The sequence below is a fragment of the Belonocnema kinseyi genome, chromosome 7, assembly GCF_010883055.1.
Source record: "Belonocnema kinseyi isolate 2016_QV_RU_SX_M_011 chromosome 7, B_treatae_v1, whole genome shotgun sequence".
NCBI classification, from domain to species: domain Eukaryota; kingdom Metazoa; phylum Arthropoda; class Insecta; order Hymenoptera; family Cynipidae; genus Belonocnema; species Belonocnema kinseyi.
This window is the reverse complement of record NC_046663.1, coordinates 69,829,718-69,854,986: the sequence shown is the minus strand read 5'-3', so window position 1 is coordinate 69,854,986 and position 25,269 is coordinate 69,829,718. Positions and strand designations below refer to the sequence as shown.

General features: G+C 29.3%; 1 protein-coding gene across 1 annotated transcript in view; it reads left to right on the top strand.

The window, feature by feature from the left end:
* The first annotated feature begins 916 nt into the window (after window positions 1-916).
* Window positions 917-25,269, top strand: part of LOC117177153 (serine/threonine-protein kinase ste20) — a 74,340-nt gene continuing 49,987 nt past the window's right edge. Inside the window, exons 1-2 of the mRNA XM_033367659.1 lie at window positions 917-1,382; window positions 4,072-5,571. Of these exons, the coding sequence (XP_033223550.1) occupies window positions 4,414-5,571 (1,158 nt within the window). The 5' untranslated portion in view covers window positions 917-1,382; window positions 4,072-4,413. The remainder of the gene's footprint in view (window positions 1,383-4,071; window positions 5,572-25,269) is intronic.

Sequence of the window (25,269 nt, the reverse complement as noted above, 5' to 3'; positions counted from 1 at the left end):
TTTTAAAAAAATTCTACAATTGATTTATCATTTTAGCTATACATATATCAATCGGTTTTGTAGAAAATTCGTCTGTTTGGCTTGACAATTTAAAATTTGGTAGGTTATTAACAAATTTGATTAGAAATTTACCTTTTCTGGTTTAATTTAACAGTTTGAAAATTAATTTTTGCTTTTAAATTAATTCTTTAAATTGAAAATTTCGAAAATTCTGTTATTGGTTTAAAAAATCTTATTTATACTTTCAAATAAATTTAAGTATTTGGATTAAAATTTATCTTCCTTGATTGAAACTTCATCTATTTGGTTGAGGATTGAACTATTATGTCAAAAATTCGTCCTTTGGTAGAAATCTTTCTAGGTTGAAAATGATTTTTTTTTGTTTAAAAGTTCAATTATTTGGTTTTGAATGCAAATTTTGGGACAAAAATTAATTTGGTTGTTGAAAATTCGTCCGTTTGGGTTTAAAAATGCAATTATTGTCTGTTAAAAAATCTTTTTTGCTTGAAAATTCAATTATTTTGTTAAAAATGCCATATATTTCGACTTGAAATCTTAGGAATTTATTAAAGTGTTTCATATCGAATTCTATATAATAGAACCCCTCTAAGACAGAATAAAACTATCGAAAATTGATTGTTGATTATTTTATATAGAATAATAAAAAATGATAGTTAAAATGTTTGAAATTCATCAATAATTTCATAACATTATTTTGAAATCCATTAAAACCTAGATGCAAATAAGTTTAAAATATTTTAAAAGAAAATTGTTAAAATTACTTTTTATTTACTTGGGGGAGGGGGCACAGGGGCTTAGTTTGGGGTATGGCCACGAGAGGCACGAAGATAAGAAAGGTATTCATTACTGTAATGGCCGCCGTCTGGCGTTGTCGGTAAATTTGTTGCTAGTCTCGTCTTGAGATTAATTAAGTGGTGATATTGCATTATCTCTACTAAAATCTAGTATAATTCGTCATTTATCGAAAGTGTCAAGTGCCCACGATTGTGCGTTAAATTTTAACGTGTTTCTTACCAAAAAACGGATTCTAAACTATCTACACTTCCAGGAGACGATCACTCCTCTCTGTTTATGCGAAGCAGTGACCGTGGAAAACTCCAGTGAAAAGTTCGAATTTTCTCTTGAGATCAAATTGTCGGTTTTTATCGTTCATCCATGAGGTTTATCTGTAAAAAACCAAATTAAAAATAAAGTGAGTTCGGTTCAACATTCAAAATAGTGTCGAATTTTGTATGGTAAACAAAAGTGACAGCGGGAGGAATTCTTTTGCATATTATGGTTTTTTAGTTGCTGCAGTGCTAGACGTGAATTGGAAAAATTCTGAATTGGATTAAAAAAAGAATGTGTGCTTCTTCATAGAGGTTAGTACAATCAGTATTCAGGGTCAGTAAAATCTTGTTAGGAATTGACGCTTCGTTTTAGAGAGACGTACATTTTTTCAGAGCACACTTTCACACTTTGTTGCATGAGTGACAGTTCGGATTTTACTTGTCAGAGGTTATATTTTAGAGCTGGGTTGAGATCATTCTATTTTTTAGGGTGATAATTTGGGTAGGTAAATAGGAGGTTTTTTATTATTGGGGACTGTATTAAGTGCAGCGTCGAACTATTGATATTGCTTTATGTGGTCGTCCATTGCGTTAGAGTCTATTCTTTTACTTCTGTGTACATATATAGGTATATGTATAAAGACATTATGCATTTATAGGGTTTTAAATGGGTAGTGTCCGATCATACCAAAATTCAGGCTATTCATATCGAAATTTCATTAAGTATATTCGGCCTTTGAAAAATCACATCTTATGTCTTGAGTATTATAGTTTTTTTATATAAAAACACTTGATTAATTGATTTTAACTTAGGGGCTGACCATAATTGACGACCGCAATTTGCCCCCCCCCCCCCCCCCCCCCCCCCCTTAAGCTGATCAGAAAGGTGGCTCAAAATTCTCTCGAAATAGAGCCATGTTTCATAAAAATATTGGAATAAACTGCTTTAAATAATGGTTGATGTTGAAGCCTAACAACACAATTTAATCAAAATTGTTGAAGTTTAAACTTAAAATGATGCATTTTGAAACAAATGATCGAATTTTCAAACAAAAAGGATTAAAATTCAACGAAGAACAGTTGAATTTCGTAGCAAAAAGATTAATTTTCAAGACAATTTAATCTTCGACTTGAAAAGTTGAATTTTCAGCAAAAAAAATTATTTTCAAATCAGAATGATGACTTTTCTAACATAAAAAAAAATGAATTTTCTACCGAAAAATTATTTTTCAGCCAGTTGAGTTAAACGAAAACAACGAACTTTTAACAAACCAATTTTAACCAAAAAATATTTTTAAAAATGGAATCGTAAAATTTTTACTTTAAAAATTAGTTTTCAACAAAAAGAAAACGACCTTTTAACCAGTTGAATTCCACCAATAAAGACAAATTTTTCACCAAAAAGTTAAATGATCAACAACAAATATTAATTTTCTGACCAAAAATACGAGTTTTCCATAAAATACATGGATTTTCTACAAAATAAAGAAGCTATACATAAATTTGGAAGAAAATTGTTTAATTTTGAATCATGAAATATTGCTTATGAGTAAAAAAAGTTAATTTACAACCAACTTGAGTTAAAGGATAATAACGAATTTTTAACGAAATAGTTGAAACCTGAGCCAAATAGATGAATGTTTAATCAAGAAAGATAAATTTTAAACCAAAAACGAACTTTGAACCTATTTAATTCAACCAAAAAGACCGATTTTAAACCAAATAGTTGAACACTCAGCCAAAAAGATACATTTTTAACAAACAAGGTTAACTTTCTAACATAAAGGACAAATTTTCAACACAAAATACATGGATTTTTTACCAAATAAACCAGCTATATATTAATTTTTAACAACATTGTTGAATTTTGTATCCAAAAGTATTAATTACGAACAAAAAGTTAATTTTGAAACAAATAGTTGAATTTGCAACAAAGTACAGTTGAATTATCAACCAAAAACAGATCGTTTTTCAAACGAGAAGATTAATTTTTGTTAAAAAAAGAAGATTTTTCATCAAAACGATTTTCCTATCTATAAATGATGAATTTTTAATAAATCAGTTGAATTTTTTAACAAAATATTTGAATGTTCAACTAAATAGTCGAACTTTTAACCAAGCGAGATAAATAAGGAACCAGAAGTATCTTTCAACTTTCTTTCTGTAATCAACCAAAAATAGTTGAAAGAATTCTTTTAAAAAACTAAAAATAGGGGAATAGGGGAAAGAGTATGAATAAGCCTGAAATATGAATGTGATTTTCACACTTCTTAAATACGTAATGTTACTTCCACTGCTCCCCCCCCCCGTCACTAAGTATAGCCCCCCCCCCACTCGATTTGGTAACACTGTTTATGGGCGGCTCGTTAATCCGAAATTGTCGTATATTTTTCAGTGTATTTTTTTACATAGTCATCTTTTTTTCGTATTAGTAATTAGATATCTATCACATTAACGTATTTAAATCTAAAATCGAAGGTGAACTTTCATTGAATTGTCTTTTAAACTCAAATATACATACACATAAAAATTCGCATTTTTGTGAGTAGTTTTTTCGCCTTTATTAATGAATATATAATATAAATAATATAAAATATAAATAATAAAGTAATTACAATTTTGTGATTACAAAAAGAAAAATAACGAAATAATCAACTGCCTTGGTTTAACATAATTTTAAGACGAAATAAAGAAAATATTTCAATTTCTGTATAAATATAAATAAATTGTCTTCAATCATGAATAATTTTGGAAATAAAGAACAATCGCAGACCTAATTATTCAATTTATTATTACTTTTTTTTATCTGTTATTGAATTTAAATACAATGTTGTAACGAAGTAGAGAATAAATTAAATATTATTTTGTGATCATTTTTTTCATTTTTGATTGCAGTAAATAGGAATGATCTTTTTTCAAAATAAACAGCATGAACTAAATCATTATATAAAAAAAATTTCTTCAACGTATCGTCAACTATGAACTCCTTTTCATTTTTCAGAGTGTCAGCTCAACCTCAAGAAGCACACTTTCCTTCATTCTAAACATGAAGATCAAAGTGCCAATCTTAATCTCAGAATTTAGGAATTTCTACCAAAGATCAATAATCTAAATCTGATAAAAAAAGCTTCCAAAGGTCTACCAGAGTGCGCTTAGAATTAGAATGATACTAAGTCCAGGGATGATAACACTGCCAGAAAATTCAGTAGTACTAAGACAAATCTTAAAAGTATATCAGCTAAAAACGAAAATAATTGATAACCCTAGAATCCAGTGATTCCTCGTTGGATGCCGGGGTCTTCCCAAGCTTTCCCTTTTGAAATTTTGTATTCGACAGCTGAGCATGTTCGGTAAAGTGCCTCCGTCAAATTCACCAGGTCCTCCTCCAAACAACTCTTCCAAAATACTTGGCAGGTCGTCTGGATCATGTCTGCCTTGTTTCTCAGCGGAGGATGGACCTGCAGTTGGTATCGAGGATCAACCAAAATCCTGGCGACTCCAGAACCATGAGGCTATCTTCACGGAACTGCCTTGCGACTTCCAGCCTTCCAGTACTGTATCATCAGTGTCTACGGAAATCTCAAGACCTTGCAGAACAGAGGTGGTAAACATGTGCTTAAAGAGTTCTCCAACGCGCGTTAGCGCAAAATCTCCCTCCAAAGAACCGAGAAAGAATTTCATTAGTTCCAGCGTTCACAGATGTTCCTCAAATCCCAATTGTCCTAGTGTATCAAAAAATTGCAGTAACGGTGCTTCCAAATCGTCCAAAACTTCCTCTTTCTCCAGTCTGGCCAGTCCGAATAATGAATCAGCGCCAAAGACTGCCAGAAAGTCGTCTATGCCAAACCGGGAATTTCCAGTTGAAGAAGATGGATCGAGAATTAGCGATAATAAATTAGTTAATAGAGACCAATCGAGAGTGCCAACTCCGATTTCCAAGGCGGCTCCCAGCAGATCTTCCGAAACTGATTCTACGACTGGTGGTCTCTTGAGTAGCGATCACATCCAACCAGTTTCTCCAGATCCATCAACAATTTTCTCTCCAGTTCGTGACACGAAGATGGAGCCACGACGGAGTCTTAAGAACAAATCTACCGCATCTCCTGGAAATGCCAACAACCCTCCAGCTCTTCCAAATCCTAGTACCTGTCCTGAAAGAACCCAAGCTGATTTTACAGCGTCAACACCCACCAAGAATTCAGATACTGACAATAGGAAAAATTGTACGAGTTTCACCCGAGATTTGCCGACCGAGTTGCAGTCGAGTCCGAGAAGCTACAAGGATCGGGAAAAGTGTAGAGATCCATGGAGACCCACTGAAATGGAGGGAACGCTTGCGAATTTTACTATTTGCTCTGAAAATCCTGTTCAGGAAGCTGGTCCCAAACGAAGAACTGGGGCATCTTGTCAGGCTTTGAGACATGCTGTTGCGTCCTTGAATCGTCTTGATGACTTCTACATGGAGAAAATTGGATCTGGATTCTTCTCCGAAGTCTTTAAGGTAGGATTTTATAATTTATAGTTTTTAGAAAAGTTTCAGGAATGATCATTTGGTTCGGAGGAAATTTAGGGGATGTCTTTTGTCTCGCAAATTTTGCTATTATGCCAATGTGACACTCAGAGAAAATGTTGTCTTGAAACAAAAGCATCATCCTCTTGCCTGTTCTGTTTCGAAACACTTGAAAATATTTTTTATACACGTGATTATTTGGCTGCAAGATTGTGTGAAGTTGAAGTTTGACGCAAAAGGATAATATTTGCGGCAAAACTATTCTTTTTGAGATACGTAAATGAGCATCCTTTTAATCTTAGGTTTAAGAGGAATTTTAATTTGTATCAAGAAACATCCTCGTGACATGAGGGGAAATTTATTTAGGTGAAAAGTTTATTGTGGTTGCCAAACACATCCTAGATCGATGAATTTCAAACCCAAAAAGGCGAATTGTCAAAAAAAAAATTTAACCAAACGGTTGCATTAAAAAACAAACAGTTGAACTTTCAAGTAAAAGAGACAGATTTTCAACTAAATAAATAAACTTTCAACAAAAACGTTGGATTTTTATCTACATAGGTGGATTTTTAATCTACAAAGATGAGTTTTAAAGGAAGAAGTTTAATTTTGTATTAAAAGGCGAATTTTAAACAAAATACATGAAGTTCCAAACCAATAGCTTGAATTTGCAACTAAGAAAGATATTTTTTCAAACTAAAATGGAATCGTGAAATCTTCAGTTTAAAAATTAATTTTCAACATTAAAAAAATAAATAAATCGTTGAGCTATTTGAATTAAAAAATACGAATTTTTAATAAAATACATGCATTTTCTACCAATCGTTGAATTTTTATCTTATAAATGATAAATTTGCAAACAAAATAGGAATATTTGAATTTTCGGATACAAAATTACTTTTTAACCCAAAAAATCGATTAATGAATAAAATAGTTTAAAAAATTAATTGTCATCCAAAAACCAAATAAATTATAAACTAAAGTGATGAACCTAAAAAAAAGAATTTTTGACGAAAGAGATCAAGATTTAACTAAATTGTTGAATTTTCAACGAAACGGATGATTTTTTTACCTAAAAGATTAATTGACTGAAAAAGATTAATTTTCAACTAAGAATGTACTATAGTTACATTTTCAGCCTAAAACTGATAGTTGATATGTCCATTAAAAATATATTTTAATTTTGAATCAGAAGTAATTGAATTTAATCAAAAAAGATAAAGTTGAACAAAAAATGTAATAGTTAATATTTCAACTAAAAATATATTAATTTTAAATAAAAAAATGTTTAATTCAACAAAAAACACGATTTTTCAACAAAATAATTAAATGCTCGACCAAAACAAATTAAATTTGAACACAACTGTTCCATTTTGAACCACAAAGATGAAATTTATGAAGAAAAAGATCAATTTTAAAACGAAAAAGACGAATCTTCAACACATGAGAATAATTTTGAACGAGGACAGATTTTTGAAGCCGAGGAGAAACCATTTTTTAATTAAATTGTTGAATTTACAAGCGAACAAGACGAATGCTTCACAAAACAGTTACATTTCCTTCCCGAAAATATGAATTTTTAACCACAAACTTAATTTTCAATCAAGTAGTTAAATGTTAAACTAAAGTCGATCAATTTTCAACCAAAAACTGGTAATTATACAGTTTCGAAAATTTATTTTTAACAAAGAAAAAACGAAGTTAGAAGGAAATAGTTAAATTTTCATCCAAATGGATGAATTTGCAACTAATAAAATGAATGCATTTTTAGCAAAGTGGCTCATTTTTCAAGTAAGTAGTAAAATTTTCAATGAAGAAAATTAGTTTTCTACTAAAAAGACGAATTTGTAAACACATATTTGAATTTTCAACGAAATAATTGTAAATTCAATTAAAAGTGATCAGTTTTCAACCCATAATGGAATAGTAGGTTTTAAATTGTCCAGTTTCGAATACTGATTATATAATCTAAGTAGATTATAATTCATAAAAATTGGTGAACCTTTCACTTTTATATTTTCAAAAATTAAACATTAAACCATTTAAATGTAAAACTGATCAAGTTTATAACCGCACATTTTTCTAAACTATTTAGGACCGTTAATTAGTATATGATACACTCGCTTTAGTTCGGAAACTATGTAACTCTAATCTCCTTAAAACTTCGGTAACCATAGCTAATCCATTTCTACAATGAAAAACTATTGACATGCAAAAATAAAACGTTTGACTTATTTCAATATTGATTGAAAAAAAATTCTTAGACTTTTGAATAACAAAGGATCAAAATTCTAAAAATAAAATTCCTAAATTGGAAAAACTTCAAATAATACAAAGATATTGGCTCCAAGATAAATAAAAATACAAATTATAGATGGCTAAAGCCGAGAAAAACCTAGGAATGTCAGTGATTTTTTGGAAAACATGCTTAGTTTTTTTAACTTGCAATATAAAATACAATAACAAAAAATTTTCATTTGTAAAAGTAGCTTTATGTTGATGTATTTAACTATGTTATTGAAAATTCTTTTTTTTTTCAAATTAATTCTTTCTGCTCAAATTTGACTGTTATGTTTCTTATTGAAAATTCGAATAGCTGTCAGAAAATTCACCTTTTTTTTTGATAATTCAAGTTTGTTTGAAATTTTTTCTATGTGACTGAAAAATCTTTCTTAGTTGAAAATTCCACTCATGTTGAAAAGTCGTCTTTTTTAGTTGAATTCAACTGTTTTCGATTAAAATTTACGTTCTTCTGGGGTTGGAGTATTCACTATTGCGTTTTTCTTTCAAAAATCATCTTTTTGGAATACAAATTTTTATTAATTTTTGTTTGAAAAATTACCTTTTTTAGTTGAAATTTTGTATTTTTTAATGAAAATTAAACCTTCTTGGTTAAAAATTCATCTTTTTAATTGAAAATTCAATTATTTTAGTTGATTTTTTGTTGAAATTAAATTTGTTTTTTAACTGAAAGTGTAACTATTCCAATCGAACATGCCATTATTTTAATTAAAAAATCATATCTTTGGTTAAACATGAATTTTTAACTTAAAATTTTGGTTTGACAATTCATCTGTTTTATTTGAAAATGTAACTATTTTTTTGAAAATTACTTTTTTTTATTGGTAAATATTTTTTTCACTGAAAAAATAACTGTTCTAATTGAATATTCCATTATCTCAGTTGAAAATACAGCTCTTAGGCTCAACCTTAATTTTTGTAACTGAAAATTAATTTGTTCTAACTGATAATTTAACTATTTTATTTTTGTTTCTGAGTTCATGTATTTGATTTCAAAGGCATCGTTTTTGGTAGAAATTTAATCTTTTGGTTGAATATTCAACTATTTGGTTGCAAATTAATCTTTATCGTTAAAAATGCAATAATTTTACTAAAAAATTTGGGCATTTTAAGTTGTTTAAATTTAATATAGTATAGTATCCGCGTTGGTTCTACGTAGATATGGATTGTATTTCAATTATAAGAAGGAATATCTTGTAATATAATTTTCAGAGCTTTCTAAATTAAACATATTATTTGAATCCTTAGAAAATGAAAAAACCTTACTTATAACAAACTCGCGAAAGTGTATATATACTTTCAGTCAATTGTTTAAAAAATGCGAAGTATTTCAATGAAAAATTGTACCTGCAAGAAAACTTGAGATACCAGGAATTTTCAGGTCATTTTTTGCTCATGCTTTCAGCAAACACCATAAATCAGTACAAATGAAGGGAAACGTTCCAAAAAGTAATAAAAGCCATATTTTTTTTAATATGGAAGTAATTTTAAAAAGTTCTTCCAACATTTTTGAAGCTTTTTTAATTTTTCTTCAGCTCAACAGCGACAAATCGGTTATGATTTTGCCTCGTTTCACTGAAAATTAGAGTATAAATCACAATCTAAAAAAGAATATTTTAATGATTTTTTGGGGTACATTTTTTGTCCCCAGAAAAATCGTAAAAATGTCATTTATGACAACGTTTATTTTAATTCTGTCATAAAAATTTATCTGCAAAGCTTGTTTGAATCATTTTTGACATCAGAGTATGAAAGTGAAAACAAATCTTATCTCGGGTTTACACCTTAATATTGGCGATGATAAGATAACTTAACAATGCTGAACCGGTTTTGATGATATAAATTCATTATCACATGTGTCAATATAATTTTTACTTAGTGTGGCCCAGGTATGAATAAGAAATAATCAGTCTTGATATCTGTACATTGCAAATATCGCCTTATGAGATATTAGTTTTATTTTTAAAGCTGATTGAGTCATGTACCTGAAGTTCCGAACGTTCTATTGAACGAAATGTTTTTTCTCATTTCTATTTTATCTATAAATTTTGTTCCAACTGCAATTTAATTTATGCATTATAATTCTATTTTAATAATAAATTATTTCTAATCTAAATTAACAAACATTTGAGAACTTTCTGGTTTACAAAGTCATTAGTAAAAAATTTCGTTTATTTGACTTTCGGAACCTTAAGCACATTTATGAGTCTTTCTCTTTATCAAATTTTGCAATGTAAAGTGATCTTCAAGAATCTCCACTTATGATAGAGTAGGAATCTCTTGCCCAATTTTCGTAACTCTGGGTTTAAAGAAAACAGACTTTTCACATTAAATGGCGCCACGTCTTACTTATTGCACCATACGAATACTCACTACATTCAAAGTCTATCACAATTTTGTTACGTAAATCGCATTCTTTCAACCCGTTGACTATCGTTACACACCTGATTCGAGAAGCGTCCTTCATAGAAAGTATTGTCATCTTCAATTAATGATTTTTTGCTTGACCTTTTTATACAAAAAATTCTGTTTTAAAACTTACGATCAAAATGCTGGTTGAGTTTGTTTTTAATTATAATTTTTAATTGGAGTTGTTATTTAGAAACAATTTTCATCTACATAATCATAGCAATAACCATTTTTCTTTGGTCGTAGCATTTAACAGAAAATCGCATTTTTTACCGCTCTTATCGTTCGTTCATTTATTTATTACCTGGAAGTGTTTTCTTATAAGAATCCTCAGCCAATGTAAAAGCAGTAAACTTCTCGTCTAAGGTCATAAATGCATCCTTACCTGATTAATATTAAATAGTTCTTGATGGCGATATTAAGTGTAAAATTAAATTTTATGAGTCATTTCATGGGCCATGAATATTAGATTTAAAAACACCTCAATCAAGCTCATCAGGCTTCAAATAATTGACCTTATTTTCTTTAAGAAAAAGCAAGTAGAGCACGGATTCATAATATTTCTAATTAGACTCGTTCATGTCTTTATAGAAATTTTCTTTTATGTCAATTCACTATAATGAACTTTTAGCTTCCTTTTTTTTCTTCGTTCGATTTATTTTATTCTATTTTTGCAAAAACATATATTTAACTCTGCCACCTGAGATGGAGAATTTGATATCAAATCATACAGCAATTAGACGTCAATATTATTACAAAATTTTAAACCTGCTTAAATTCCACATAAAAGATCTTTTCTGGGTCGTCTTAGGATAATTGTTTCATCAAAGTCAGCATTATTTAATCCAAGCTTAGCATTTATTTGATTATTGTACACCATTAACTCTGACCTTGATCTTTTTTCTAAGAGCATTAATGTCATAGACGCTTCTTCGATCGACTTTTTTCCTTAGTCTCTATTTGCTTTTCGTGCAAAAACAAAATACCTTGATCTTAGCAATTCTTTTCTTGTTTGTAGCTGGAATTACGTTTAGTTTCCAGAAAAAATTATTGATCAAGTATGGTAAATTTTCATTGATAGTAATCTTTCAATCAACCTGATATGAAATTATAGATAGTTCTCTATATTCAAAAAATTATACCCAAGGCTAAAATTCCAGTACGTTTATTCTTAATGAAAAAAATATAATGATTTTTGGTTTTATTTAGATCTTGAATACGTTTGCTTTTAGTTTTGCCTATCCTTGTAAATGATTTCAGCCACTGTTATTAAATGACGTTCTGACGGTGATAATTGGACCAGCCATATAGCAAGCAACGTGAACTCGTTGTGAGACTGACAGGTCGTGGAACTCGTTTGCAAAAGTTGTTAACATATTATTTATGAATATTCTCATTCTAACTTACTCATCTTCAAGCAACGAGATTGGTTCTTTTTTATGAACGTGCAAGAATAATTTTACGCAATTTAATTCCTTTCTACACATAAAGTGTTACTGCACTTTACCGGTTCTTCTTGTAAACCCGTTGGTCATTCTGAAAGTATAACTGATTGTGAATTACTGAACGACCTAGGAACCTTGACAAGTATGTCGGCAAGGGACTTTATAAATAGGTCAACAGGAAATTGAATGTTGCGATGAAGGTGGCGATTTCTAAGCGCATCTCGAGCACTCTAATTCGTCTAAATATAGATTCGCAATCTTGGCAATTTTCGACTCAAAAAAATTATGCAATTTGGGTTTGAAATGTCCATCGGAAAAAAGTAGCAACATAATTCAGAAAATAGTACTGTTAAGAAAAAAAAAACTAAGAACTCATTACCCTCTTGAAATGGCCTTCATTTTCGCGCCGCGTACCGCCATCTTTTCGTGACGTCATGTGTATGTTTCCAAGTCATTAATCTTCACAGGATAAATGGTTTAAATCTTAAACACGGCAAAATGTCTTGTTTAGTGATAAGAAAAATATAAATAGGCACTTCAATCTTTTATCACTTTATCTGTGCAAAATATTTAAAAATTAGAGTTTTTTACACAAAGTAAATTTTTTACTATTTATATTCGTGCTGGGTATCGTTTTTCCATGAAATAGTTGATATAATAACGTTGATATTGTTGTGTTTGATATAAAACTGTATTTTAAAACATAATATGAATCTAATTTTTATTGTATAAAAAAATTTCACAAAATGTAAACAGGTATAGTGCATTTTGGTTTTCTCTAAAGAAGAACAACTTTTCTCTTTGGCGCTTTTTCGCTATTTTGTTAATTATTAATTTAAAAAAAAATTTCTAATGGATTTACGAAAGAGTCTAAAATTTAGTTTATCTTTAAAAAGATAAACTCAAAAATATCAATTTGTGTGACAAAATTGCACAAAAAGGCCTAAACGACAGAAGAAATGTCTCGAAAAATCACTGTGATTGGCTCATTAGAGGTAGTTACAACATTTTTTAAATAATTTTTTTAAATATTGCATTGGTCAAATTGGCAGTTTTACACTCAAGAGTATCATATTCAACTTAATTAGCTGCCGGATATCAAAACTGTTAAGCCTAATGTGTCTTAAAACTTATGTATGGATATAATTTTAGAGCCTATTATAATAATTTTATACCATTTTTTGAAAAAAAAATTTTGTCAGAACATCGAAATAAAAATTGATTGTTTGAAAAAGTTTCACTTTTAAACATTCTTTTTTATGTTTTTAAAAAAGCTGTTTTATCATATTTTAACTTATCTAGAAGAAAAGTGGGATGGAAACATTGTATTAGTCAAATTGGCAGTTTCACAGTCGAGGGTACGTTTTTTCCTCTACATGATTTAAAATAGTATACAAAACTATTTTTCAAAAAAGAAAAAAAAATTTCTTCAAGGTGCACTTTTTTCAAAAATTCAAGACACCAATACAATGTTTCCATTCCACTTTTCCGTCTACATCATTAAAGAGAAGATAAAAACGACTATTTAAAAAAAATTGAACTGCACTTTTTTCAAAAAATCAATTTTGATTTTCAGAAAAAATGGTTTTCTTACACATTTAAAAAATTATTATATCAGGATCAAAGTACGCTAAAAGAAAAACTTTCCAAGACACTGTAATAAAACTTCAATCAGATACGTTTAAGAGAAGTTACACTAATTTGAACGTAGTAGTGTACGCGAAAAAATAAAAATTTTGGACCCCTGTATTTTGAGAACAACTAAATATTTGAGAATATGCCAAATTTGAACTTGATACAAAAAAATTCTAGGTGGAAGCGGTTCACGTACTTTGCCCCATACAATATCTCCATGAATTTCCTCTTTCTTTGATTTCTTTCATTATAGAGAACTTTCACATCGTCCATATCAGTCATGTCTAGGTGTGCTTCTATGTTCAGAAAGTTGAATTTTTATCTTTTTCAATTATGATATTATTCGGTTTCCAAGACTTATACAATAAAAAATTATTATCGTTTTAATCGACAATTTTAGATAAAAAACCTTTTTAATTGATAAAATTTGAATATAAATTACCATGATATCAAAAATTGAACTATACATTAAGAGAATTAACAAGTGAATAATAATTGATTTTACAAGACGATTCGGATTCAGTTCAAAATTGAAGAATTTCCAGATTTTATAATTAAAAATTAGTCTGTTGAAATTAGGAAGTCACAGCAGATGAACAAATCTAAACCCCCGATTGAAACTTTAAAAGCTATTTCCAATTTAAAAATAATTTCAAAATAATATATTTATAATTAAAGGCTTTTATTAAATTAATGATACTGTTTCAGTCTAAAATTTGAAAATTAACAAAATGTTAACTAAGAAAAATAAGAATTGCTTAATATATATATATATACTTAATATTTAATTTTTCATGTTAAATCAGTAATTTTAAATCAAATCTTCAAAGCGAAACAAAAAACTAAATTTTGAACGTTACAATTTTAATTTTTCTATTGGAAAAACTTTAATTTACAAGTAAAATTGTTGAATTTTGATCTTCAATAAATAGTGCACATCTATAATTCTTAGAAAAACTTCTAGTTAGTTGATGAGATATTTAGAAGGTCTTCGAAGATCCAAATTAATTCAAAATAAGAAATGATATCAAATAATTTAAACGATATCAAATAATTTAAACGAAGTTTCTACTTCTGGGTATGCCGACAAAATCCCGCTATTCGAGTAGAAATTTCGGTGCAAATAGCCCACGAACTAATTTAAAACACAATATAGATTTTTGCATATTTCGAATAGAAACATTTTAAGAATTATGAAACGCTTCAAAAGAATAAAAAATATTTTCTTAAAATACCTAAGAAAATTGAAAATTACTTTTCTTGAAAAATTAATTTTAAGAGAATATTAAAAAAGATTTCCAAAATTGTCAAAAATGAGTTTAGAAGATTTTAAGGAATTATTTTTTATTTTGCAGGATGTAAACAAAGTTTTTGGAAGAACTCGAATAGTTTTTGAAGATGTTTAGAAGTTCTGAACAAATTTCAAAAATAATTTAAAATGAAAATAATTTAACTTTTAATTGACAAAGTGTTTAGTTTACAAAAAAAATGTAATCGTTTAGTTTGTAATATTTCTAGTTTAAAATTGCTTAAAATGGTTTGCAACTTAGTTTTTATTGCTTCACATGGAAAATATTTAGCTTTAGAGTTCGAATTATTTAATTTCGTAGATCGTGAAAAGTGTTTACGAGTCGGGAAAAAACCGGGAATTTTTTTATGTGATTGAAACGGCCACTCTGTCTTAATACTAAAGTTTCTAGAAATACCACCATTGTTGATTTTTATTTAAACGTTTGCAACCGGCCTTGGAAATTTTCTAATGCCAAAAGAAACTAAAATCATACCAAATTTCATTCTTTTGTAACTATTCGAGCAAAATTTTCAATATGTTCAGTAGGCTGCTTGGGCTGTTTTTAATAATGAGTTTGATTGTAACAGAAAGAAATTGTTTTCTGAAATTAAAAAGAAGTTGAAGGTGTTGAAGTGAGTTTAACGAAAATGAATGATTTTATAACTAAAGAAGTTTAATTAGATTAAACGTCAATAAACTTATAATTGAACGACCTTATACTAAAATTGGATCATTCCGAAATTTCTAATCCCGTACCTGACCTCTCTCTAAACTTTTAATTATGTTTTCTCGTCGTCTCTATTTTTATAAAAGGTCAGTTAATTAGTTAAAATATGTCATCTTTCTAAAAATCTGTTTGACTTATTTATTATTGCAAAGCTATTTTGATAAATTATTACGAATGGAATAACTCTTTATTTTTGGATGACAATTTACTAACTTTGGGAATGAAGAATTAAGGCTTGGAGTAGAAAAAATTAAATTTCTTCCAAAACAAAATAAACTGCTTTTTATTTTTAACTCATTTTTGGATAGTGGAGTAATTTTTCTCCTTATTCATGATTGTTTGAAAAACTTCTATAGGTCCCTTAATCCTGGTTAGTGGTTGTTGAGATCAATCCTCGTGTGTGTGTGTGTTTTGTCAATGAATCAACTGGTGATCGCAAAGGTGGGGTCGCCGGTCTCAAAGGTCGCATTCTTGGCACTTGGGCCACCAAGACGTGCCAAATTTCGTTTGGGTGCATTAGTCAATTTTCAGGAGAATCAAATCCTATTCAGATAACTAAGAAATATTTTCAACCTTCGTAATGTACTAAGGAATTGTTCTATGGAAAAAGGCAGCATACTACGAAATCCACGAACGGAGAAAATCAACGAAAACGTTATTTCAATCTGATTTTTATTATTCCGCTTATTTTAATAGATATTTGAATTGTTTTTCGACAGTTATAGAGTCATTTTGGTGCAATAGAGCCATTTATGAAAAAAATAAGTAAAAATTTGTCACTAATATGTAAAAATGCAGATGATGCCGAAATTTCAAGGCTTTTCTATACGGAAAAAGTCAGTAAGTAAAATTATAATGGGTTTTGGTGGTAGTTGCTACATCTACGGAGGAAGACAACTGGACTCCCAGATTTTGTACTTACTCACGATTTGTTACAGAAGCTGCCTTTTCCCTTAGAAAACGATATGAAGACATGCTTTGCTGCTTTTTAAGCTGATGTTGCAATAAATTATTTAAACAATATTAAAAATTTCAACGATTTCAGTGATATAAAGAACTCGGTTTTCTTTTTTTTCGTAATTACTGCCTTTTTCAATAGTTCGGCAGATTAGCGGAATAAGGAAGATAGTAATTCCTTATTAACAATCACTTTCATTATGAAATAAATTAATTCTAATAATCTTCAGGACTTGAATAAACTTTTTGATGATATTGAAAACCGAGCTAAAAACAATTACAATTCTAGATTCGTGTTTAGACAAGGCTGAGAAACTCCGGCCTCGAGGGTTTTTATAAACTAGAATCACGCTTAACGGGGATCAGGTTGATACGTTAGTTTTCAAGAACTTGAGTCTAGTTTAGTGTTTTACTGTATTCAATTGTAAAACATTACTCCGAGAATGTCAGTCTTGGAAAATTAAATTAACCGTTCCGAGTATTAAATCAGGAAAAGTTCCGAAATAGTCTCATATTTTAATGAAAGGATAAAGTCATAAAAAATTATGGAATTTTAATATTAGTCCAAAAATAAACCAGCTAAGAGGTCGTACTTTTAACTTGAAAATATTTATTAAGAAAATCAGGCTCGTTGCTGGTCAGGGAGAATCTGGAAATCAGGGAAAAGTCAAGGAAGGTCGTGAAAAAGTTAGAGAATTTCTGTAAGAAGCAAATTAAGTAACTGTCAAGAATAATAAAATAAAATAGTATATAATTACGTTCATAAAAGATTCTATATTGAAACATGTAGACCCCCCTTTTTTCCCCCTTTTTTTCCCCCTTTTTTAAAGAATGACTTTTTCCCCTGATATCAAAAAACTCGCTGTTTTCACCTTTGTCTCTTTCTTTGCTTAAATGTGAATTGAATTAAAATAGAACCCAATAAGAAAATAAAACTATTTTGGTTAAAAGTTCCTCTATTTGATTGAAAATATAGCTATTTTGTGAAAATTAGTTTTTTTTTAATTGAATATTATTATTTTTGTCTTAAAATTTAATGAATCCTTTTTTGCTTGAAAATGTATTCTTCATAAGTTTAAAATTTAACTGTTATGTTGAATATTCGTTTTTTTGCTAGCTTGAAAAACAGCTATTTGCTTGCAAGTCCAACTATTTTGTTAAATTTTTTATCGTTTTTTCAAAAATTAAACTATTTTATCGAATTCATCTATTTTGGACGAAAATTCTACTGTTTTGTTAAAAATTTATCTTTCTTAGTTGAAAATTTACTTGTTTGTTGAAAATTCAACTCTTAAAAATTTCTAAAAATTTTCTCGTTCGCTTGAATTTTAACTGATTGGTTGCAAATGCAACCAAATGTCAAAATTTCATTTTGTCTTGAAAATTAAACTATTTTGTTGAAAATTTATCTTTCTTGATTGGAAATTAACTTTGTTGTTGAAATTTTTTACTTTTGGATAGAAAATTCATCTTAATACTAGAAAAGCGTTATCTTTTCTGGTTGAAAATTCACATTTCTTTAAAAAAAATGGTCTTTTTCGTTTGAAAATTTAACTAATCGGTTTTAAAATTGAACCATTTTGTTAACAATGACCCTTTTTATTGAAAATCGACTGTTTTCTTACAAAATCGTCTTTTTGAGTGGAAAATTCAACCATTTGGTTCAAAATCAACTTTTTTGTTTGTTAAAAATGCATATTCAAAGTTAACTGTTTTCTAAAACATTCGACCCTTCAGCTGAAAAGTGAACTTTTTTTGAAAGTCCGTTTCTTTGTGTCAAAAATCAACTAATTTGTCAAAAATGCTTGGAATCTTAGGAATTCAAAGCTGTTTGTTGTCAACATTATTTTTTTTTAAAGAATTTATTTCCCTTTTTACGTAAAAATTACGCTATTTCCTCTGGTTTGAGAGCATGTTGGTCAGTGAAGTCTAAAAATCTGACACAATTATAATTCTGGTAATTAAATATTAATTATCAGGGAAAAGTCAGGGAATTTTGAAAATTAAGTTTTGTTTTTACCCTGAAAAATCTATTTCCACCTGTTATGAGATATTTGACCATTAAAGTTCAATTTATCGAAGTTTGAAACATTTTAAAACATGAAAGAAAGTTTGCTAACTTTGAAGTACGAGGAAGGAAAGTAAATCAAATCTCTGAAGGAGATCGTCTCCGAAATGAAGAAAAAGGTCGTACAACAGATGAAAGTACACTGACTCAAGCAGAAACGAGTTCAAGTCATCTAATTTTGGAAGCCTGAAGAAAAATAAGACTCGAGGAAAGTTTTAAAAATGATAATCTGAAGTTTTGTTTTTGCTGTCATTTGACCTGATCGTCGCCAGCGATGAGACAGAAAAAAGTGAAAAGAGTCGAGGCTCGAAATTGGGCGCATCGTTACCCACGTGGGTGGATGGCGGTGCTGTGGTACCATGGGTCCATTGGTACATTTGTACATTTGTACAATGAGGTGAACAGAGGGAGAAAGAGCAAAAATGAGATAAAGAGTGAGAATGCGACAAGTGGGAGGCCAATGGAAGCTCGACGTCTCGAAAATAGATCGCGTGGGTACGACGACTTAATCTCAGCTCGTTCTGCACCTCAAGAAAGCAGAAATGGCACACCTCATACACATTCTCTGTTATCGAATAATGCAGTAGTGAAGAGTTGATTGCGACTTTCAAAATTACCATTGCTGCTTATCCTGGTCTTGAAATTGTGACAGTCAATCGATTTCAGATTTAAGAGACGAGCTGATGACTGGAAGGTTTCATTTGTATTCTGTTGCGTGCCATTTAAAAATCCACTTTCAAGGCCTCCTCAAGGTCAGGCTCATGCATTTCTTAATTCCGTCCACGTCGAAGTTCATGAGCGTTCGTTTCCAGGTGACTCCTCTGCAAGGATAGTCATCATTCAACTCTCAATTGAGCGAATTCAAAAGAAAGTTCTTCATCATAACCTAATTGCTTTTCATTGATAGTTAAGATCATAATCGACGAATTCTGCTATTCAACATAATAAGATCCGTAAGTCACCTCTTGCGGTTCGCAGTTATTTTCTAACAACTGACAACCAAAATGGCCACCTTAACAAAAATTTCACTTATGTATGTTTTTTCTATGGATGGCAGAATCGGTTAGGATATGAAAATTTTCGTAAATCACCTAAAATCGAAAATTTTGACACAATTGTCTCCTTTCTCCCCTGTTTTACATACTTTCGATTCATTTTTTAATAGTAATTTCAAAACATTAGAAAACAAGACGTTTTAAAAACGATTCTTTTTGATGATGCCAGTTTCAAATAATTGCTAAACGATTTAATTGCTAATTTTGTAGATAAATCAATTTTGCAGTTACAAATCAAAGACATCTTTGTAATGGTAACAAGTTTCACGGGCCTTCATCACAAAATAGATGAATTTTTAACCAAATAGTTGAATCTTCAAGCAGCAAGATGAAAGATTTTAATTTCTAATAAAAAACAGTTGAATTCATAAAAATATACCAAATTTTTGAATCTTCAATAAAATGGTTAAATCTTTTACTAAAAAAGATTAATTTTCAACCAAACAGTTGCATTTTAAACCAAGAAAGATGAAATTTCTACAAAAAAGAGATGAATTTTTAAACAAAATAGTTCAATTTTCAACCAAAAAAGATTATTCAGTCAAGAAAGACAGGAAATTTAACCCAAGTTCTTGAGATAAGTTGTAATTAATTACAAAAATTTGTTTATCTTGTTGAAATTTTTCTTGATGTATTTTATCAGTAGAAAGAGTTCAAGTGTTCAAAAGTTTTTTTAAAGGCAGCTAAAAAAAATGTTAAAATACAAAAATGGCTAGCAAACTTTCTTAAAGAAAAGGCGCTACTGTTAGAAGGCTCTTTCATTCAATATTTACGAGACACCCTCATGATGTACACATTTTTTAGTAATAAATTTCGCCAGGGAAATTCTTGGGTAATATTCCAATTCGTTCAGTTGAGAAAAAATACCTCGCACACATAGTTTACTGAAGAATAATAAAACTGAAGATTTTCACTTTGACAGTGTCTTATTAGTCACTTTCCATTGTATTCGAATACAGCATCCTACCATATTTTCAATTATGCAAAACGTTCTAAGCGCTCGTACTATAACTATGCATTTTACTGCATTTTTTCCGCCCCTCGTGCTTTTTTTGTAGGAAGTTGTTTATGCAATAAGAAGATATTACTTAATATTCCTTATAACATGGCACATGATACGTCAGTATAATTTTATTCTTAGATTAGAAACAAACTCCGAGTCAAGTTCTTCCTTTATGAGGATAAAATTTTATTCCAAACGTACCTAAATTGTTCTGCAATTTTTTCACATTTAATTTTTTCAGAAACAAAAATTATAACATTTGTGGAATAAGCGATCTAAACGTGATAAATCCACTTTTTGAAACAATGGACAAAACGATTATTTTTGTATCTTTCGAATATCATTAATTCGATTATCAAACTCAAGTTGGCGAACAAAAATGTTCTCAGTTTTAACGTATATCCATAAAATAAAATTAATTTGTTAAAAAAATTTAGTTTCCGATTACAGGTTCATTAGGTAAATAGGTCAAACTTGTTATAAGCATCTAAACACTTTTAATACTGCATTAATACTTTTTAATGTTGCTATTACAATATATAATTTTATAAAATCTTACAATTTTATTTTAAAAATTAAAATCATAGTAATTATGTATTAAATTATCTTCTGATTGCATACGTATATAAGAAATAGTAAATTTATATGATTAGAACATGAATAATTACTGAAATATGCATTTGCTGAATCAAAAGTGTATAAATCCATATTCATTTTGTTAATAACTTGAAATCACTATTATATATTTTTTTAAATTTTATATTTAATTTATTTACCAGCCTACAATAAAAAAATGGATGTTTAGATTCAGAACGGAAAACCTTATCAAGTCGTCTTTTATTAAGACTTATACATATGACAAGTCTAAAAAAGGCCATTTTTTCGACGTGAAAGCGAGAATCGGGTGTCGATAACGTGATCTTATACCTGTTTGACGGACAATGAACTAATATTTTGTCTGCATTGAGGCAAAGAAATTCAGCAGATTGTGAACCGAGTATTACAGGAAATGTCGATTAACCCGAATTCTGACACGCAGAAGCCATAAAAATTAGTGCCTAAAGAAGTGTTTATAAAATAGAGTACTAATGAGAGTGAATGCTTTGATAAAAACATAAAAGCTTTTTTTTAGCAAAAGTATATTTATTCTGCAAAAATATATTTTCTCGTGCTATTCTAAAAGCAGTGCGGTCTTAATCTTTAACAATTTGTAATGGTATTAAAATATGATTTTCTATAAGTAGGAAGTTTGAACGTTCTTAGTAACTTTAGAAATTTAGTAATTTTTTTAATTTCCAATCTTAAACCATCTTTTTATATTTTTTGGATATTCAGGACTTAACCATTGTAGAATTTTCAAAACATCGAAATTTTGTTTTGTTTGCTTATAATGTGTTTTAGGGTCTTAAGAATAATATACCAAAAGATGGAGGGCGAAAAAAAAGTATAAATGACCAAATTTTCAATTCTGCTGCAACGCCTCTCAGGTATGCCGCTGTGATTTTAGTGTACCTAAAACTTTAAGCGCGTCTTTCTCGAAACCATTTTTTTTAACTGTCCAGAAACATAAATCGAACAAATCCTCACCGATCAATCTGAAATTTTAAAAATGTATTCAAAATTGCTTTCTTCAGCGATGTACGTAGGGTTTTTCTTATATTACATAGTTTTTTTATATAAACAATTTTGTAACGATTTTTTCATGAATTATTAAACTTTTTTTAATTGCACAATGTTGCGAGAAATCAATATATCGAACAAATCTTCCGTACGTCTCTTGCTGTTATTCTATGGAATCGAAAATATATTGATTTTTGGATCCAGGTCAAAAATTGCGGGAGTTAGGGTGGCCGTGGACACCTGAAAAAAAAGGCGTCGATGAATAAATGCTACGCAACCGCCATTTTGTCATGAAAACATTTGAAAAAAATATTCTCTGAACTTTATTATTAGTATTATAAATGCCATTTTCCAAAATTTCGATTGATCGCTTTAATTGATTAAAAACAATTCCCGAAATATGCCTATTTTTTCCTGCCCTACAGTGGTTTACCCCTTAAATCCATGCTCGAAATTCGGTAAATATAATAAATTAGACAATTTATAGCCAAGTTGTAAAAACATATCCTTATTCTTTAACATTTTTTATAAATATATTCTTTAGATTAGTTTAATGCGTTTTTTGCAATTAATGCACTTTTAGGAACCGGTTTTTCAACTCGAATACTTAATAAAGTTTCTCGTTCAGTAAATTATCAACTAGCTCTGGAAATTAGGTCTGAGAACATGCATTTCAAAACACTTGCCACCCTCTATCTTTCCAATCAGAAAAATTAAAAGTAGATTACCACAGGCAGCGTCGAAAGTCAATGAAATGAACAAGGGAACTTTTATTTTCCTGTTTGCATTTACTTTTAAAATATGCACTTCCGCTAAAAAGTCAGACACGAAGACTCGTACGATTAAAATACTTTCTCATGTCCACAAATACAATGTAATTTCTCGTAAGTGTTAAGACTGATGAGAAAGAACAAATATTATGTGGATATCGAGTCTGCACTCAGAAAAATTTTTGCTGTATGGTCAAAAAATATTTTAGATTGATTTGAACAAATTATTCTTTAATTCATATAACATTTATTGGAATGAAACAAGTTCTATCTTTGATATAGGAAAAAACATATATTTATTGATCCAAACATATTTGTTTGATTCAAATAAAATTTATTTGATTCAAAATTATTTTTGAATTCCACAATTAAACAATTCAATTGCGCAATTAATTATAATTATAAGACCAGACATTATGCTCGGTTAATATATTCTTTAGATTCTCTATCTTCATATTTTATATTAGTTTCTTTTATCTATTTTTTATGACCGCTTTCGAATTTCTTTCTCAAGAGGTGTGTAATATAAAGTTGAAAATTTTTTCAGGCAATCATTTTATTTTATCATCTTTTTATCGTCACTTGATCAAACTTTCAGAATGCTTTTATCGGCTTTTCGTTACGTTTTGTAACTGAAGTTTACAATTGATTTTCACAGTCTTCGTGTTTTTATTTTTGAGGACAATGCAATTTAATATCTGAAAGAATCGTATCCTTTTAATTTTTGATCTTTTTAGTTTGTTCGACTCAAAGAGTTCTAGTTAGCTAATTTAAAGATGTTTTATAGGTGTACATCAAATTTTAGAAGAGAAACACATGTTTAAATAATAGAAAATATAGTTAAATTGATAATTGTTTATATAAATTTAGTTATTTGCATATTTGTGTTTTTTTCATTCGCTTTAAGTATTAGTCGCAATTTTTATTCAATTTTAATTTCAGGCCGTTCAAAAACTACTTTATCTTATTTTCAACTCGTTTTTCATCCTACACTTTCTTCGTCACAGATCTTCAAACAAAGCTTGAACCCCCAAAGATGACGTCAAAAATACGAATGCTCCTTAATTTTCATTTTTTTCATTATTTCAAAAAATTATTAATACGTAGGTCACTCTGAAAGTTTCTGGATTGAATAAGAAAAAATCATTTTTTTTAACTCGATCTTTATTATATCTTTTTAGATATTCTCCATTAACACTTATACTGTCGTGCATACTTTGAAACCATTTAAAGACTTGCTCTAATGAACACTTAGAAATTTTCCGCTTCACCGTTTCTAAAATCTCATTCAAGAAACACATTCTACATTAATACCCCTCCTGCGTCACAAATTGTCGCAAAAACTAGGAATTTCATTTGTCTCAAAAAGATTCTTTTTGCAGCAAACATTATACTATTGCAACAAACGTCATATAATCTTCCAGCCAAGTAATTATATTTGTGTAAAAAATATATTCCGCCATTCCTTCCTCGGTCTGGCTCTGGGTACGCTGCCATTTACTTTACCTAGATGTATTTGTTCCGTCAGTCGTTCTATTTTCATTCTCTTAACATGCCCGAACCATCTCAAGAAATTTAATTCACTTTTGTCAAACAGTGTTTACTCTACACCACGTTCTTTAAGAATCCCCTTATTAATGACTTTGTCCATTAGCGTTTTACCGCATACATTGCGTAGGGATTTCGTGCAATATGCGTGCAATTGCAGAGTTATATGTTGATATTTTAGCTTTATTTTATATATTTTTACTTTTGTTAATGGCTCCTAAACTGCCGATAACCTTCCTGGCCAAATAAAACCTTGCCAATTAAATAAACTACGAAGATACACGTACTTTTCCACTTGCTCTATCCTCTCATCGTCCAAGACAATGTTGCACTGAAAAAATTTTTTAGGTATATTACCTAGAATTCTTGATATCCCAGCTAGAAAGTAACGCTAGATTTTGTCTTCCTAAATAGTCAGTTGTATTGAACAGATTTTCGTGCAGGCAAAATATAGGTGCAGTATCTCGAAAATTTAGCTGTAATTTCTACATTTCTATTGCTAAACAAGTATAGGTGTCGCACCTAACCAGGTTCAGCTAGATATTCTAGATGAAAAATACAGCTAAACTTAAACCCTATCTAGCTGCGTTTTTTGGCAGAAGTGGCTATAATGTTTTTTAGCTAATAGGTCGATATATCTTTAGGTATAATGACGCAAAAATATATCAACCATATGTATAAATACTTAAATCTTTATTATGTATTAGATACATACATGACGTATTTATAAAAATCTTAAATTGAAAACAGTTATAATCAATACATACGAGGGTAGTTCAATAAGTCCTTAGAATGAAGTATAAAAACAATTTTTTTGGGTAAATTTTTTTTTATTTTTCAACATAATCTCCTTGGAGCTC